The sequence below is a fragment of the Clavelina lepadiformis genome, chromosome 1 (genome assembly GCF_947623445.1).
Source record: "Clavelina lepadiformis chromosome 1, kaClaLepa1.1, whole genome shotgun sequence".
NCBI lineage: Eukaryota > Metazoa > Chordata > Ascidiacea > Aplousobranchia > Clavelinidae > Clavelina > Clavelina lepadiformis.
Window position 1 is genome coordinate 13,773,362 of NC_135240.1, and position 17,023 is coordinate 13,790,384.

General features: G+C 34.7%; 1 protein-coding gene across 3 annotated transcripts; it reads right to left on the reverse strand.

The window, feature by feature from the left end:
- Positions 1-798: 798 nt before the first annotated feature.
- On the reverse strand, positions 799-15,931 carry LOC143444287 (putative ATP-dependent RNA helicase DDX46). Of its 3 annotated transcripts, none has more exons than XM_076943491.1 (29): positions 15,786-15,931; positions 15,506-15,675; positions 15,173-15,244; positions 14,993-15,099; positions 13,609-13,690; positions 13,043-13,159; positions 12,864-12,932; positions 12,583-12,663; positions 10,451-10,556; positions 10,104-10,308; positions 8,649-8,794; positions 8,411-8,548; positions 8,021-8,161; positions 7,741-7,892; positions 7,358-7,533; positions 7,139-7,260; positions 6,938-7,016; positions 5,957-6,039; positions 5,511-5,675; positions 5,084-5,246; positions 4,766-4,959; positions 4,456-4,593; positions 4,177-4,326; positions 3,627-3,830; positions 3,269-3,397; positions 2,990-3,073; positions 1,823-1,967; positions 1,530-1,603; positions 799-1,377 (listed from the first exon to the last, which is right to left on the reverse strand). In XM_076943491.1, the coding sequence occupies exons 1-29, from the start codon at positions 15,855-15,857 to the stop codon at positions 1,330-1,332; spliced, it is 3,612 nt and encodes a 1,203-aa protein (XP_076799606.1). In that variant the 5' UTR covers positions 15,858-15,931; the 3' UTR covers positions 799-1,329. The 3 variants fall into 3 exon arrangements, with proteins under 3 accessions (XP_076799606.1, XP_076799601.1, XP_076799595.1); XM_076943486.1 differs by having other exon boundaries at positions 8,652-8,794; positions 15,173-15,247; XM_076943480.1 differs by having other exon boundaries at positions 15,173-15,247.
- Between the last annotated feature and the right edge of the window lie 1,092 nt (positions 15,932-17,023).

A 17,023-nucleotide genomic window follows, 5' to 3' on the forward strand; every position in this document is an offset into this window, starting at 1 on the left:
TCCAATCAGTAATTTGACTCGACTTGACTCGAGTTCTAAAGAAATAACTTGGTTACAGCACTGATTTATATTGAACATTTTTTGTATCCAGTATATATTCCGGCCATTATTGATTGTTTCAAGTTCAAAGTAAATTTGTTTTAGCACTTGCTTTCAACTTTAAAAATGGGCAGACTTCGCTCGTTAGCATGATATCGCCGAAGTCGCTAGCAACAGTTTTTTTCAGGAATAGGACAGGAACTTTGCAGCATTATAAATAATTCCGTGACGTTAAGTATTGGACAAACATTGAGTATAGTAATTTGCATGAAGAAGTTAGAGTTAGGCGTCACGCTTTATAAAACCTTGTTAGACCAATCGAAGGACAGTATATTCGGTGTTGTATTAATGTTTTTTTTGGCCTGAGAATTACCCTAACAGTGGGCGCACAGGTTCAATTTTGCATGCATAAGCTCGGTTAAAATTTACTTAAAAATTGGTAAAATAAGGAATTTTGGATACGTGATTTTGTTGGAACTGTCGGAAAGTCATGGACTACATCACTATAGGCATATTAAATCCAGCTGCAAAATTTTACGAAGGGGTTTTCGATTAATTGCATTTTCAGTGATTTCACTACACTTTCACTTGCAACAAACAAGGAAATATGCACTTTTTTAATGCTTCTCAGGTTTTTAGAAGTTGTACACAGCGTTAGGAAATGTCATAACACATCGACTGCTAATTAAACTACACAGAAATTTGAGATGTCCTCTGGTAAACTTTCAAATGGAGATTTATCTGAAAACCTGACTAATCTTTGACTGTTGGCATGATATTTATTTATGCAAGAGGGATCACAACAAAATAAAACAAGAACGGAGCTATACAAAAAGGCAGCTACAAAGCTACCATACGAATAGCTGGAATTGTTCAAAACTTTCAAAAGGCTAGTTTCAACCGTAAGGAATATTTATACGCAATGATTGCGTTTGAAATAAATTTAAACAATTTGATAGTAATGGAAACAATAACTTTCGAACCCAATGATAATTTATTATACAAAAGTCTCTGATTTGTTACTTTTCGAAATACTGAATTTATTTAGTGGGACACATACTGTAGTTATGATCAAATTACCACCCAGGGTTAAAGCTATAATTAAATGAAGCGCATTTGAAGTAACGGCAGTGTCATTCAAACAGGGGAAGTATATTTAATTATTCATATAAATATTCCAGTTCTTTTCAAATGTGCCAAAATGTTATTGTTACAAACCATCAAATATTCGCCAATGGGTAGCGTGTTGCAAAAGTACAGTAAAACCATCCAAAACAGCGGAACAAATCATCACATGACTTTATATCTGCTTTTGTTGATAGGTTGATACGAATTTTGCTGTGAGAAACAAATTTTGGTTATTGAATATTTTTTATTTATAACGTGCCGTTAAGTTTGCTGTGTTTAGTTGCAGATAACAATGAAATCATACGATTAATATCAACCTTAGCACAGTATAAAGAACAAGTACCTTAAGAATTAAAACTTACCAGTCTTACTAGTTCTTCTTTTATTAATCTGGTGATCTCATTTTTCGCCTTTTGCACGGCTAATTCGGAAATAGCTAAAAAAGACTTGTTTATCAAACACGTAGAGCAAAAAAATTGTTGTTGTTAGTCGACAGTATGCTTCAGAAATTTTTAACCAAATCACGCACTTAGTACATTTTGGATTGCCAACAATATATCGTTTATAATTCGACTGTAACCAAGTCAATACAGACATTTCTCTTGATCTAATAGAAAAAAAGGCTGCTCGTGATTTTGGCAAGACAGGGATCTACCTTCAATAGCCAAGTATAACTTCCTGTCTTCTTCCCCGGGTTGTTTTCCAGGTGGGAAATACTGCCCCCTAATGGTGATGCCGGCTTCACTATATTCGCATATTTGCAGCAAAGTATCTTTTGACGTCACCTTCCATCTGCAAGTCTAAAGTAACAGCTCAGGTTAACTAGCAAGTGAGGAGAAGTGCTGTAACCAAGTCATTTTTTTAAGACTCGAGTGAAGTCATTTGGGAAGTTGATTTACGTCGAGTCGAGTCAAATTACTGATTGTATCAAGTCAAGTCAAGCTAAAATATAATGCAAGTCAAATCAAGTCGTAAAGAGAAGAAGGCAATATTACCGCTTAAGGTTAACCTAACGTAAACGTTATAAAACAAAAACCTAAATCTACCTTGTAATCTAAAACTCAGTTTAATTAAACCCTAAATGACTAAAATCAACTTATGGCATTTAGGGTTGAAAATAATTGTCTACTTCCCTCACCTACTGACCTAACCCCCTATAATAATATAGGGCCTATATCTATATATCTATGAATGAATGAAAGTATATCGAACGCGTCATAGACTACCCACACCGTACTACTGATAAAATGACTGCAACATTTCTATCCCATGTTTTACAAGCTCCAGCATTGCACCAAACACGGATGTAGGATGCGTGTCATAACGGTGCATAGTTTGATTGCCAAAAATAGAACAGGAACAACTAAACACCCTTGGTGAGGTAGTATCACATAGAAGTATCGGTGACTATACGTTTAACCGATCGTTCGCAAGAAATCAAATGTTTGTAATTCAGTTGGTCAATAACTTAACAACTAAGATTTAATGACTTGAGTCAAGTTACTTTCCAGAGACTCGAGTCAAGTCAAGTAATTCAAAAACTTGACTCGAGTCATTACAACACTGGTGAGGAGCAATACATAAGAGAAATCTAAAGAACAGAAATCAGTTATCTCTTTAACTGCAAATAGTGCGTCGAGCATCTGCAATTAAAATGATGATTAATTTCTTATGTGTATGTAGACAACATTTTCTTGCAATAAATAATAGTAGGGTTTTTTAAAACCTGAATGAGTCTATAGAAGCTATTGTTTAGTGAACAGAAATTAAGTCCATCAGTCAAAAAGAAACTGGGTTTATGCAGATGTTTAGAGAAGTTAACCTGAGGAAAATCATTGATCTCCAACTCCTCCTCGTATCTCTTCAGGACTTTTTCTTCTTCCTCCTCTTCTGTGTCAGGTTTTTCCTGAAAACAATTTAAAGTAGGAAATATTAAATGTGAGCTTCACGACTCCAAACAAAGTGTCTAACCATTGAAATACTGTTTCTAATTTATAAATATTATTTGAATATTCAGCTAGACAGTAGCAATGTAGCATATATTAGAAAGACACCCAAAGAAAACATAAAAAATATCAGAGTAAGATATAAAATTAATCACTTGTGGTACGTAGTTGAGTTTTTGGTTAATTTTCTCAGCAAGTTGTTCAGCAATGGTTTTTGCTGATACTTTTGGTGCCTGGAAAGGGCCACCTTTCATCAATGCAGTTGCAGCTTGTTGCATCACATCCTAGCGAAAACACATGAAGAGTTTTATTAAAACCCATTTGACATCAACATTGGATATTAAAAACAATACTTTAAAACAGTGATTTTCAACCTTTTTGGCGTTATGGTGCCCTTGGTGTATTTTTGAATTGATCATAAAAATGCAAGGGTTCCGAGGAACCCTTTTTGAGAGCGCTGCTTTAGAATAACACTATCTTAAAGCAAAGTTGCGAAGAGGGTTGAAAAATCACCTGAGCTCCTGCACCAAGATTCTTCTGCAGGTTGATTTTCGATGCAAGCCTCTTTGCAACATCCAGCTTGGCCTTATTAGCGCCGGCCGCAGATGCTGCAGGAGCGCCGGATCCACTGGACGAAGTTGCAATATTAGCAAGAGGACCAGTAACATCTTTGACACTCTTCTTACTGTTGAACATGGTTTCAATTTGTTGGTCGATCTGTTGAAAAATAAAGGTTTTTAGATTAAAAGTAAATTCATAGGTTAAAAACCTCCAGAAATAGAACATGGCAAGGTCACAATTGATACTCTTTACATAAGCTATGTAGTACAAAGATGTTTGAAATATTTAAGAAAAGATCCGGAATGAAATGTAGACCCTATGATACATGGTAAGACATGTTTTGCAGTTAAATTGTAACTTGTTGTAGATACAAAGAAATGTTGACTGTCTTGCTGAAATTTACAAAACACAACACAACACAAAACTCATAACATATTATATACAGTAGTTTCAAAGAGCTTGGTAAAAGGTCTAAGCGCTTTAAAATACGAAAACAACTTACATCTTGAGCGGGTTCATCTTCATCTGAGTCTTGTAGTCCGAGAGCAGCTTTCTGAATTTGTCTGCGTTCCTTTGCAAGAGCTTCTTCTGTTTCATCAAACTTGAAACCTCGACCTGAAAACCCACTGTTGGCATGGACAGACTTTCCTTGCTGAACATCATACACAACATAATATACCTTTTTGATTTTCAAAAATATCAAAATATGTAAACAAGAAAGAAATATAAACTACTGAACATGAAAACAAGAAATTATGAACAACATGACACATAAACATACAGCTTTTTGTTCTTCTTTAAATTTTGTCCATAGGTTTTCTAAATCCTGTGACACTTTAGACCCACTGAGCTCTACTGCTTTAATAATTTCTCCAGCATATCGCGCCTGATTATCAGTAATAAAAGTGATAGCAGTGCCCTGAAGAAAGGAATAAATTAATACTTGTATGGGCATAATATACATCAAAAATATAAATCCCACAGGGAAATTACTTGAAAATTATTAAGATATACAAGGAATACAACAATAAAAATCTGTTTATAACATTTATCAAAAAATGATATAGAAATAAATTGGCAAAATGCATTACCTTTCTACCTGCCCGACCAGTTCTTCCACATCGATGAACATAATCTTCGTAGTGATTTGGGCAGGAATAGTTAACAACAAGAATGAGATTTTTGACGTCAAGCCCACGAGCAGCAACAGATGTAGCAATTAATAAGCGATTAACACCACTTTTGAAATCATTAATGATTGAGTCTCTGTCATATTGATCAATGCCTAAAAAACATGTCACCATTTTTATTTCAAATGTTAACAAAAATTTACCTCTACTATAATTCAATAGTTGCAACAAAATACTAAACTGTTTATAAGTATAAACAAGCATTTTCTGTTAACCTACCTCCATGTAAAGCCATGCAGGAGTAACTACTGCCCATAAGGTCTTTCAGAAGACTATCAGCACGTTCTTGCTTGTCAACAAAGACCAAAACAGCACCATTTTCCTGATATTGTCCAAGTAATTCCAAAAGTTTCAAGTATTTCTGCTCTTCAGACAAAACCAGCTAAAAGGATAATAAAGAAGCACATTTAAACAACCATAATCCAAACACAAACCTAAATAGGCAACAAGACAACACATTTTAATTTATTATTATATTACTGCTTAAAATCATCAACATAAGAACATCATGTAGCCTACCGTAGATAATTAGCTAAATTTTTGGACGATATTCAGAAAATAAAAAACACAACACGCAGTCTACATGGAATATTAAATTCATGAAATGACTTATACTGTAAACCAAAGATATAAATATAAAGTTTACCACTTCTTGAGACACATCTGAGCACACAATGCTACGGCCACCAACTTGTACTTCAATCGGCTTGTTTAGAATACGCCTGGCCAAGGCTTCCATCTGACGTGGGAATGTGGCAGAAAAGAGGACTGTTTGTCTGTCTGGCCGGCAAGACTTGATGATATGCATAACCTAGAAGTTAACAGTTGATGGTGGCTGAACTGTGTTAAACTCAGCATACAATAAAAAAGGCCGAATAGCAGTTTAAAGATTAACTTTTAATTAATCAACACTGATGCCGAATTAGTAAAAGTTAATTTATTATACAGTAGTTATAGTTATTCTGCTTTCTTAGTAGAAATCAGTTACAGTTGTAGTTGCAGTTACATGTATTTTTTCATCATTTTAGTTTAAACTCTAGCAATTTTGGGGAATTGTTTTTAAAACCCAATTTTAGTATGTTTTTCTTTGACCTGTGGTTCAAAGCCCATATCAAACATGCGGTCAGCTTCATCCAACACCAGATATGTGCATCGTCGAACATTCGTGACACGACCTGCAAACAAAGAACCCGAAGGCAGCAAAACACAAAATTAGAAATCAGTTATCAATGTAACAATACAATACGAAATCTTTTTTGAAATTTACGTGCAGACTGTGGTCTAATACGAGAAGTATTAACATTTTTATGTTGAGCGGTGCCTAACAAGTCACATATGTCGCCATTCATATGTTTTGAAGTGAGCAAAGCTTATTATTATATGTGATAGATAACTATTCGGCAGAAAGTCGAGCAGACCAAGTGATCGCCACCATCATCGAGATCTATGGAAAGAAGTAACAATCGTTACATGGCATGTGTATAAACTGCTTCTGACCCAATGTTAGGAAAATATCAATATGACACGGTTAGACAAGCAACTTACGGTGAAGTTTACGCGAAATAACTCTGACAAGATCCGTTTGGTATTAAGCTGACACTTTACCACTTTCAACTAAAAACCAAAATAATTTCAAACTTTTTCAACATTGCACTATTTAACAACTAATTGTTTGTTATCAGGGTTCCCAAAACTGGTCTACTTTAACACGGAAAGATTTAATTCTAGCTTAAATGGGTCTGAAAGCAGCTTGAAAGTTTCAAGGTCGAACCTGTAAAAAATGGAATGGATCAGTATCTGCCCCGCAAAAAAACAGCTCAGGGCTGCACAATACTAGAGAATGCAAATACAAAACAAGGTGAGCCAGTAAAAAACAAGTCGTTTCAAACAACTTCTGACTGAATTGCACACTTTCTTATAACGTCTTTGTAGAATCCAGAGTTAGAATCCCACTTCCGAAGTCAGTGCAGGAAAAAAGAAAAATTTGTTTTGTGAAAAAGTTAACTTTTTTCATTATTGGCGTGTTGTCATCTGTTTGCACAATCCCTAGTTTTATTTAAGGTATTGACCCACCACTGTTAACTGTGAGCATGTCAATCATTCTTCCTGGAGTGCATACAATAATCTCTGCTCCTCTTTTCAAGTCGGCAATCTGAATATCCATATATAAAAATAAATATCCATGAGAGCATACATCAAATATTTTATACCAGTCAGCACATATACCTGTGCGTTAAGAATATGTAATTAAAATGAGATGAGTGCAATATTCACCTGCTCCGAAATTCCAGTACCACCATAAACACAAACAACTCGAAGTTTAAGAGATTTTGAAAATTTTTTACATTCGCGGGTAATTTGAAGTGCCAGCTCTCTAGTTGGAGTCATAATGACAGCTAAAACAATAAAAATATTTAATACTGTTCACAAAGAAGTTAGTGTATTTTTAACCACTAATATTCAATTGCCATCATACAGATAAATTAGACCAACCAATCGGCCCTTCTCCATTTTCCAATGGACGTTGATCCATGATCTGACGAAGCATGGGAAGAAGAAATGCAACAGTTTTTCCACTTCCAGTCTTAGCGATGCCAATTAAGTCATTTCCAGCCATAATAGCCGGTATTGCTTGAGCTTGAATAATGGTGGGTTTTTCATAATTTGCTCTATGAGGCAAAAAAGTATATTTCAAATAGTTAAATAAAATACACAATTCAATGCAATATATATGTATTCTACTGCTAAAGGTGTTAAAATCGAAATTATGTTAAAACTATCATTTAATTCACTAAAGCAATATGTTTTTGCAAGTGCAGGAATACAGTTTTTCTCTTTCTCAAAGCTTAGTATTGGCTGGTATTGTGTTTACTTACTTTTTTAGAGCATTTAACATTTTGTATGAGACACCAGCTTGCACCCAAGCTTGCATTGGTTTTGGACAATTTTTTCCTCGGATCTTAATATTTTCCATGTTCATCCGCATTTCATCAACCTCTTCTTGGGATAATGCTGCTAGTTCTGGTACCTTATAAAAAGAAGAGCAAGGAATTGAAAATTACTTCAAATAGAATATCAATGGAATAATCAAATGGAAAAATCCAACTGAATTGTGCTTATAATCACACTTTTTTTCTTTTATGTAAATCCACAAACCTCAACATAGAAGTTTTTACGAAATGGCTCATAGTTAATTTTTGAATGATCAATTTCCGCCTCCAGTTTCTTTGGTTGCTGTTTGTTTTGGAACTGGCTGAAGGTTTTCTCTAAAGTCTCTTCCTCTTCTTCAGATGAATACTGAAAATATTTCGGGTATGGGAATCGTGTGATAAGATCAGGAATCACACAAGAAGGAATGATAATAACATTGTAAATGTATAACATTTATTGTATTCTAAATAAACACAAAAACAGGCTTAGATTTTTAATAATTGAAATAAAAATTGTTGTTGATTGCCTTAACAAAGTCCATGTATCAATTTGCTCATATGAAAGTTTGGACCAGATACCATTATCAATGGATGCAGGTTTGCAGTAACCACTCACCTCCATTGCATCCATGTTTCCCTCCATCAATTCTCCTTTACTGGGTGGTTCTTTTGCTTTTGATTTTTTGGCAACAGCAACGATTTTGCTCACTTTAGGTCCACCATTTATATTTTCAGACATCTTTCCCTTCTCGTCCTAAAATATGTCAATAATTAAGGAAAAATGTATTTATAGAATGGTGAAGCACACAATTGGTAAACCATTATGCAAAATTTCCAAACACTTGAGCAACTACCACATTTTCATCCTTGTATTTATCTTTTGTGAGATTTATCATAAACGCATCAAGAGGATCGACTTCATCATCTTCTGGTTTCTTATCTTCTGATTCTTTTTCACTTTCTTCATCTTCTTTAGCATCAATGTCCTTTTCTGTATCATCTGTTACAGACAATGGTTATATATATATCAAAACTAGATTGCCCGCCATCCTCTGGATGGCACCTTTCTTTGCTAAAAAGATTCTTTTTATTTTTCTTTGTCCACCCAGCCTCAGATACACCACATACAGCGTGTTTTATGTTCATCCGCTGTATTCCAAAGCGTCTTTTAACAACTTTTTTAACCACTAACAACTTCCAAAGCGTCTTTTAACAACTTTTTTACCAACTAACAACCACCCGTTGTTCAAAGTAGTATTGTTGGTACGTTGTCAATTCTCCCCCACTAAGGCGTCGATCTTTAATAGCAGGCAAAGTAATGTACCTGTACGTACGATAAAACAGCCACTTTCAAAAATTCAACGCCCAACCATAAACCTTCAAACATGTTAGCATGTTTATTTTCAATGCATATTGTTGTTGTTACGTGCTGTCGAGAGATAAGCTACATAGTTGTGTAGTTAAAGTTGCCAACACATCACTTATTCACAACTACCTAGCCCTAGCCTATACATCGCATATTAAGTCAGACCGAGAATTGTGGCATCGCATGAGCTTGTGATTCAAAATTTGCGATGTCGCAACAGTCCTTGCTTGCTGGTTTGGTTTTGCTACCCAGAGTAAGGCTCCTATATGTTCGATTTCTTCGCCTGTTACCGCAGTTAAACAGAAAGCGATTTCACGGTTGGAAAGGGGAATGTCTTGCCGTGATAGAAGTGTTTTAAATTAAAACAACTTTTAATTGTCGAAATCGACCTACCATATGTCGAGTAATATTAGTGAAGTTCAAAAAATTTCAGGCCGGTTTTCGTGCTGGATGCGCAAGCGTACACAATACACATGCTTTTTCCTCATTTTTTCTCGATGGCGGCAGGTTCGAGAGAAGGGCCCTGGTGTCAGTTTTTCGCCCCTGGCGCAGCTCCCGATGGGTTAATCAAAAATCAAAGGGTGTTATAATATTTCCGGTTAACAGTTCCACCTTCTGTGAAAATCTGGCGTTTCTAAACCCCGCCCGTAAAAACCTTTCCGGTTTGTAACTCACACACCGACTGAGTAAATCACAGATATATATATAAATATATATAGATAAATTATAAATGACAGTTACAAAAATTGTGTCCAAACGATTTATTCAATCTAATTAGGATCATATGCGTAAAATAAGTTGGCTGATATTACTTCTGCTTAAAAATAATTTTTGTAGAATCTCACTCCAAGGACAAAACCTGTTTTAAAATTATTTTCTCAAAAAAAGCAGAACTTCAAACTAATTCAGGCTCCAATTCATTCATTCATCAGTTTATTTTTACCTTCATCATCTTCATAATCATCATCATCATCTTCAAGAGACCATATCTTTCGAGGTTTACTTCCATCCTCATCATCAGCACCTTCCTCTTTATCACCTTTGATCGAATCAACTTTGAGTTTCTGTTCTTTCCTCCACTTTTCGACTCTCTCTCTTCTTTTATTCATTTCATCCTCCAACTTTGCTTGTTCAAAATCTTTTGACAGCTTTTAACAAATTCGTTATTACCATTTAAAATGTTTAACAAAAATGGCAGTGGAATCTCACCCTAATCAGTAACACATAAAATATATGCACATACTGAAAATAAAGTATCATGATGTGACAAAATTATTTCATGTTACATACAGGATCATTGTCAGTAAACTTTGATGACATCTTCCTTGTTTCTTTTTCAGATGTCAGTTTTGACTTTTCCTTGTCATGAGATCGAGATCTTTTTCGTGATCTAGATCTGCAAGTTTAACGTGATCGGCAAGTGTTAAAAAACAAGCTAACCTCATACAAAACAAGAGCTGTTGCCTGTCAAAAAATATGCCAGAGTTTTCAACAATGCTTAGGATAAGTGGCTAAGTAACTATTGCCAAAAATATGTCGTATATTTGCGGCGAGTCATGATATAGTTGGTGACAATTATTATGAAAAACCCATGTGAGTGAAAACCAGTATTTCAACCAAGTAACAGCTTTGAATAGGACAACGTCTCACGGTGGTAATTGACAAGAAGCAGTTATATATCGTATATACTGTATCTGCATGTAAATACCACGGCATATATCAGGGGTGGGCAAACTGCGGCTCTCCGGCATGTTTTTTTGAGGCTCTTCTAGTCGAATCGTAAAATTTCAAAAAAATTATAAAGGCTACCAAGAGTACTGTTTATGAACGTTTTTCTCTATTTTTCTTTTCCTTATTTAGGCCAGCATTGATGACAAGTTGTTAATTATCCAAATTTAATGATATTTTTCGATTGAGGAATGCAGATATGGAACAATTAAATGACATAAACCATTTATGACGTCATACGTTCTTATGACTTGGCTCGTCAGTAAAAATTTAACAACCAAAGCGGCTCTCGGGTTCAAAAAGGTTGCCCACTCCTAGCATATATTGTAACTGCCATTGTTAAAAAACGTACTGAAGTGGATAACAGGAATATTATAAACCTTTCAAGCAGTAAGTTCAAGCAAACAATTCAGTGTTAGATACTAGGCCACGGCTCACTGAGCTCAGTCTTGGCTCTAGCCCAGTGCTTCTCAAACCGGGCCACTTGGCTCACCAAAGGGGGAATTTTTAATTCCAGGGTGGAAATTTTCTCTAGGGAGGAATTGGGGAGGAAAAACTTTAGATGAAAAAAACTTTAATTTTTTAACTTTATTTGTAACAGAAAAATCCTCTCGAAGAAGTTGTTTAGATGTCTACAATAGTGCGCGAGGACAAGCTCCTTAACTGTAGTGATGGACGTTATAAACGTGTCTGTTTGGTTCATAATGGCTATTGTTTTCTCTTTATTGTTAGTACGGTACTTATAGAACTAGCTAGTAAGCTAGTGATGAAAAAAAGAGGAACACACGATATTTGCGGAGACCTTCGAGCAAAACTCACACGCTTTTCTCCTCGATTTTCTTTATTAACTTCTCAACATGAGGCTCACGGTTCTCACTAATAATGAGCAACGATTTGTTTGTAAATTTGTTTGGTTATTTTGTAAGAGCTTTCTTTTGCAATTTTAAATTTTATTCCTGAGATAAATCTTCAAAAGACATCATCCAGGGACAATATTCAGGTAGTGTAAAATTTTGGAAATTATTTTTTGTGATTTTTTGGGGGGGGAGAAATTAACGGTGTTTTGGTTGGTAAGGGAGGAATCGGAAAAAAACTTTGAGAACCACTGCTCTAGCCTAATCCATTACTGTTATTTGGTGCAAAGACACAATAACTAAATTATCATTAAACATATACTATAACTAACAATATAACCAAACTGAAATTAAATGTCATCCGTAATTAACTACCCGCGGGTAGGTGTATGTATTCATTCAAAAACACATTAGCTACCCTACACATACAACCATACCTGAATCAAACGCGAGCTGGTATGCATGTTGACTCAGTCCACATTGTTACATCACTGTTGCGAGTATCAGCATTACAAGTAAGTGCAAATTTACGACAGATTTTAGGCAATAACTGCTTAATCACTAACTATATAACTATCAAATTCTTTCCCCAGTACACTTAATTAGAAATTTTCTTTGATTGAATGTTAATTTATCTTGGCACTTGCTCCTCACTTTTCTTATTCCGGATAAAATTTTTAACAAAGAGCAAACAATTTATCATAAAGTTTTACCAAATCTAATTTTGGCATAACTTGCTTTTAAACACATCCAACAGAAAATATATCGTAAGTCTTTTATAACAAGATTACGGTGCAATATCACAAAGACAAAAGAAGTAAACATGGCGACATCAAGTACCTTCTATCACGTGATCTTGATCGTCTACTCCTATCCCTTTCCCGGGATCGACGATGACGATCTCGAGATCTAGACCTTCTCCTACAGAACATGGATATTTATTATCATTTAAAAGTATCAAACTGACAATACACTACCTTTTGATCAAGCCATACAGACATAAGTTCAACAAACACAGAAAACATGATTTTTATGACAATCACTTCTAAAACATAAAAAGTATTAGTTTATTGCAATAACTAATAATTGTAACTGAGTGTGAGGAAAACACAAATTAATACCTTTTCCTCCTGTGTGGAGATCTTGATCGAGATTTTGACCTTTTACGTCGATCAGTTGACCTTGAACGTCTGCTCGTAATCAAAATAAAAGTTATCTATATCACCAGTGTGAAAACATCTAGTAAACCTTCTATAACCAAGTATATTGCATAATATTTCTTTGTTTAGACTTCATATACTTCCGATTTTTTCTTTCTCTGTCCTTTTTTCCGTCAGGTTTTTTAACGTTCTTGGCATCATTTTTTTCATTGACTTTTTCCTCTTTCTCAATTGAATTTACATTGTTATCATTTTCACTGAAAACCAATCAAATTTTTTAATACATTTGGCACTTAAAATAAAAAAGTATTACCTTTACCCCTTAAAAACGTATATGCATCAAAAACCTGTAAATATTTGAATATTAAAGAAACAATATATTTCCATACACATATATTTCCATCAGCAAAACTGAAGCATCATACAACTACGGAGGTCAGTGGGCAATGATATCAGTATGTAGGCTAATTCATTTGTAGTACACACGAACAAACAAAGGTATCATACCACAGTGAATTACTTTAGCTAAACTGATTACTTTACTTGTAAACATTAAAACAAGGTTTAGCAAACAATGTAAACAATACAAATAAGTTGGCTACGCAAAATGGTCAAAGTTGTAGGAAGCTTGAAAAATGCTGAGTAGTTGCAAACTAAAGAAATATAATTGTTGTGTTAAATTGGACATTTATTAGCAAACACATACCTTTGTTTATCTTTGTTGTTATCAACCACAGACTTTGAATTGACTTCAGATGGATCTTTTGACTTTGACACAGCTTTTTTATCTAAAAAAAATCAGAGAAATATAAAATACCATAATTTTAGTGCGTGTGGGTGGCATGCCATGGCAGCCAAATTTAGAATTGGGCATCCAACACTGAGCTGAATGGGATTAAGTCTAATTTAGGGGCTGGAAAAAAGGACTACAACATTCACGAATATTCTCGTGAAAGAGTATTATGAAAACAATTTAAGAATTGTTTGCAGAATAGATTTTCATTTCTAACCAACACATTTTCATTTCTAACGTTGTAGACCCTCACAGCTAACATAACATAATATGCAGGAAGTGTTTCATAATTTAAAAAATACATAAGACAAATGAAAATTTCATAATGCATTGCATATTACGTAAGCACTAAGCATTTAGACTAGTGGCATAGGCGTCAATATTTCAAAAGCAAAAAATTGGGAGGGCAAATTGAAAGTTTGGGATCCCCTAGTTTGAGGTCACAAGATCTACACAACATTATGTTGTTATTTATTTATGTAATGCATTATCACAATGCGTTTTATGAAGTGACTCACTAAAGACGCTATTTAAGACAATTTGCCAACATATCTCGGAACATGGAAATTTGAAACTTACTTCGTAAAAATCTTTAAAGCAAATTATCCTTTCGTTTCATTGAATTAATTAGGCCTATATATAGTTTTAATTATGTATGGGAAATAAACGTTTGGCTTTATCAAATAATTCATATCTTAGGAGTAATTTTTAAGAGCAAACTTTTCACTTGGGTCTACTGCTTAACTGACTGCCCATTCGTTAACAACGGATTGAGACGTTTTCAGAAATCCTCCCCATATTACGCTTTCTAGTTTTTTATTATCTCATTTCACACTTTGGGCTTCCATGTCACACTTCTGCTTGTCTGTCACATGTTCTATGCCCTTGCAGCTGTTATCTCTTTATTATCTTACATTATCCCTTCTCTCTCAAGGTAAGCAAGTGTGACTGTCTCTCTTTTCTCCCTCATTTCGTTTTGTATTTTTTCTCCTTCTCTTAGTATCGCATTGCTTTTACATTTCAATGTGCTAATTATTATCTTCAATCATATTTATGCCCAGCCACCTCAATGACAGTGCAGGTGACTTCGACAACTTTTACTAAAAATTTATAAGAAGTTGCAAGAGTTAACTGAACACCAAACACCAACCAACCAAACACAACTGATGATGAAACACCAAAGCATAATGAATGTAATAGCTCGTTAACTGATAGCTCGAGTTTTTCGTTTGGTGATTTTTAGGGGTGGTGCAATACTTTTTCAGGTAATGGTATCATAAAAACTAATCTCGGACACCTTTTTTTTCTTCATCTGAGGACCCACTGCTACCGGACGAATTTGAACGGCTTCTCTTCCTTTTCCTGCTTCGTGACCTACGTGATCTTCTCTCTTTTGAACGAGACCTACGAAACGATGTACGTTTTGGCAGACTTTTTCTATTAATACTTAATCCTACCACAAACTTTAACAACCCACCTCTTTCTCCGTCTATCACGAGATCTAGATCTTCGATCACGTGATCGAGAACGCCTCTTTCGTCTTGAAGGGCTTCTGTCAAAGAATAAAAAATTAAGATATATAAATAAAATATATATCAATAGCTAGCACTTAACAGATTCACTCAAGTATATACATTACTCCAGTTTGCACGAGTTGCTAACACTCAATATGAACAATAACAATTAATTATTGTTATGTTAATTAGTTAACTTTGTTAGAAATAATATTATAATTAATTTCAGTTAAAGTTGCTCTAAAATGCATAATTTAAATACCAGTGCTTCAATACTGAGCTTGTGACAAATTTACCTTCTTCGTTTAGGAGATCGATGTTTCGATCGAGATCGTCTTCCTTTGGATCGTGATCTTTTCCTGCTCCTGGATCTAGATCGATGCCGCTTTTTTGAAGACTTTGAGTCTTTTTTTATTGCAGTCTTTTCAGAAGACTTTGAGTCTTTTTTGTTCTTACTTGTTGACTTCTACATAAAACAATAAAATATTTTAGAATTGACATATGCTCTTTGCACATCAAGGACAAAAACTCACAAACTGCAAACATTTTTCATAGTAAACAAAAAATGATTCATACCTCAGTAGCTATTCCATTACTAACTGATGCAGCCGCCACAGAATTTGTTGTTAAAGTTTCAGCTTCACTCATTGTAAAATGCAGAACTACAGCATTGCTTGTAAGTAGTCTAACTCATTTGACTAGAAATGCATATATCACACAGTTTAAACTTAAAAGCAATTTGAAAGAGATTCAACTCAAAATGATAAAAGCCATAAGCAATTAGAAAACCTTTACAGGTATTTATATGCTTAAATGCCAGGTAGAACTAACAGTTTGCACTGAGGCACACCAATTGATTACAATCACCCCGCAATATATGGCACTTTATGGGTATAATTCTTTATCTTACTGAGAGCCTGTAACTTCAGCCTGGTGGGTAAATGTCTAGTACTTGAGCACACCAGCATATCATTTTGCACACAAGAGCAACTACCTTTGCACATAAAGGATCTCTTTAGAAACGTAATATATATATACAGACCAGGAACCAACTAGACCAGCGGTTCTTAACCTTTGCATCTGTTTTTCCATCTGCACCAACTACCCAACACAATTGAATGTAACCAACCAAACACTTCAATTTAATTAACAAATTTGTTGACATCAAATCATTACATTTCTGATACATTCCAGTACCACAAATGCAAAGTCTACGCAGCATACTAATATATAATACTCGAATTTTCTTAACACCAATTCATATTTAAGTCAGACACACCTCTTTGGGTGTATAAGGCGAATAGGCAGTGGCTACGCTGCAAAATACGCATTAAACAGTAAGCTGCAAGCAAATGGGGAAACTCTAATGTTAGCGAAGAGCTGGGTTTACAGTTCATGCTTTGCTGTACGACCAATAACGCACTCTTTGATACTTTGTACTTGTTTGTGACTTTGCTTGCAACAAAAAGTTAAAATGATCTCATGTTGGTATTGTCATACAATAGCCGTATAATAAGGCAATGTCATCCCATAATAATCACATATTTATTTGCAGAGGTGGGCAGCACCACGGTGCTATAGTACCGAATTACTGTACTGCAGTACTTTTTCAGAAACGATACCAGTACCGTCAGTACTTTTTTATAAACTACCGAATTACTTCTTTCAAGAAATAAAAGTCGGTCCCGGTACTTTTAAAATGATTACTTGAAGGTTTTGATAAGTATGTTTTTTAAAAACTTCATTTCAATTAAAACTTAAGGCAAATTTTAGTACTTTTCGTTCTTTTTTGTTCTACAAATGTCTAATAAAAT

Bases quoted from the DNA above. Each gene is read 5' to 3' on its own strand.
- LOC143444287 (XM_076943480.1), bottom strand. From the start codon at position 15,857: ATGAGTGAAGCTGAAACTTTAACAACAAATTCTGTGGCGGCTGCATCA. The intron at 4,327-4,455 runs GTATGTTTATGT...TATGATGTTCAG, and splicing joins TTAAAGAAGAACAAAAAGCT to CAAGGAAAGTCTGTCCATGC. The intron at 3,831-4,176 runs GTAAGTTGTTTT...ATTTTTCAACAG, and splicing joins AAGATGAACCCGCTCAAGAT to ATCGACCAACAAATTGAAAC.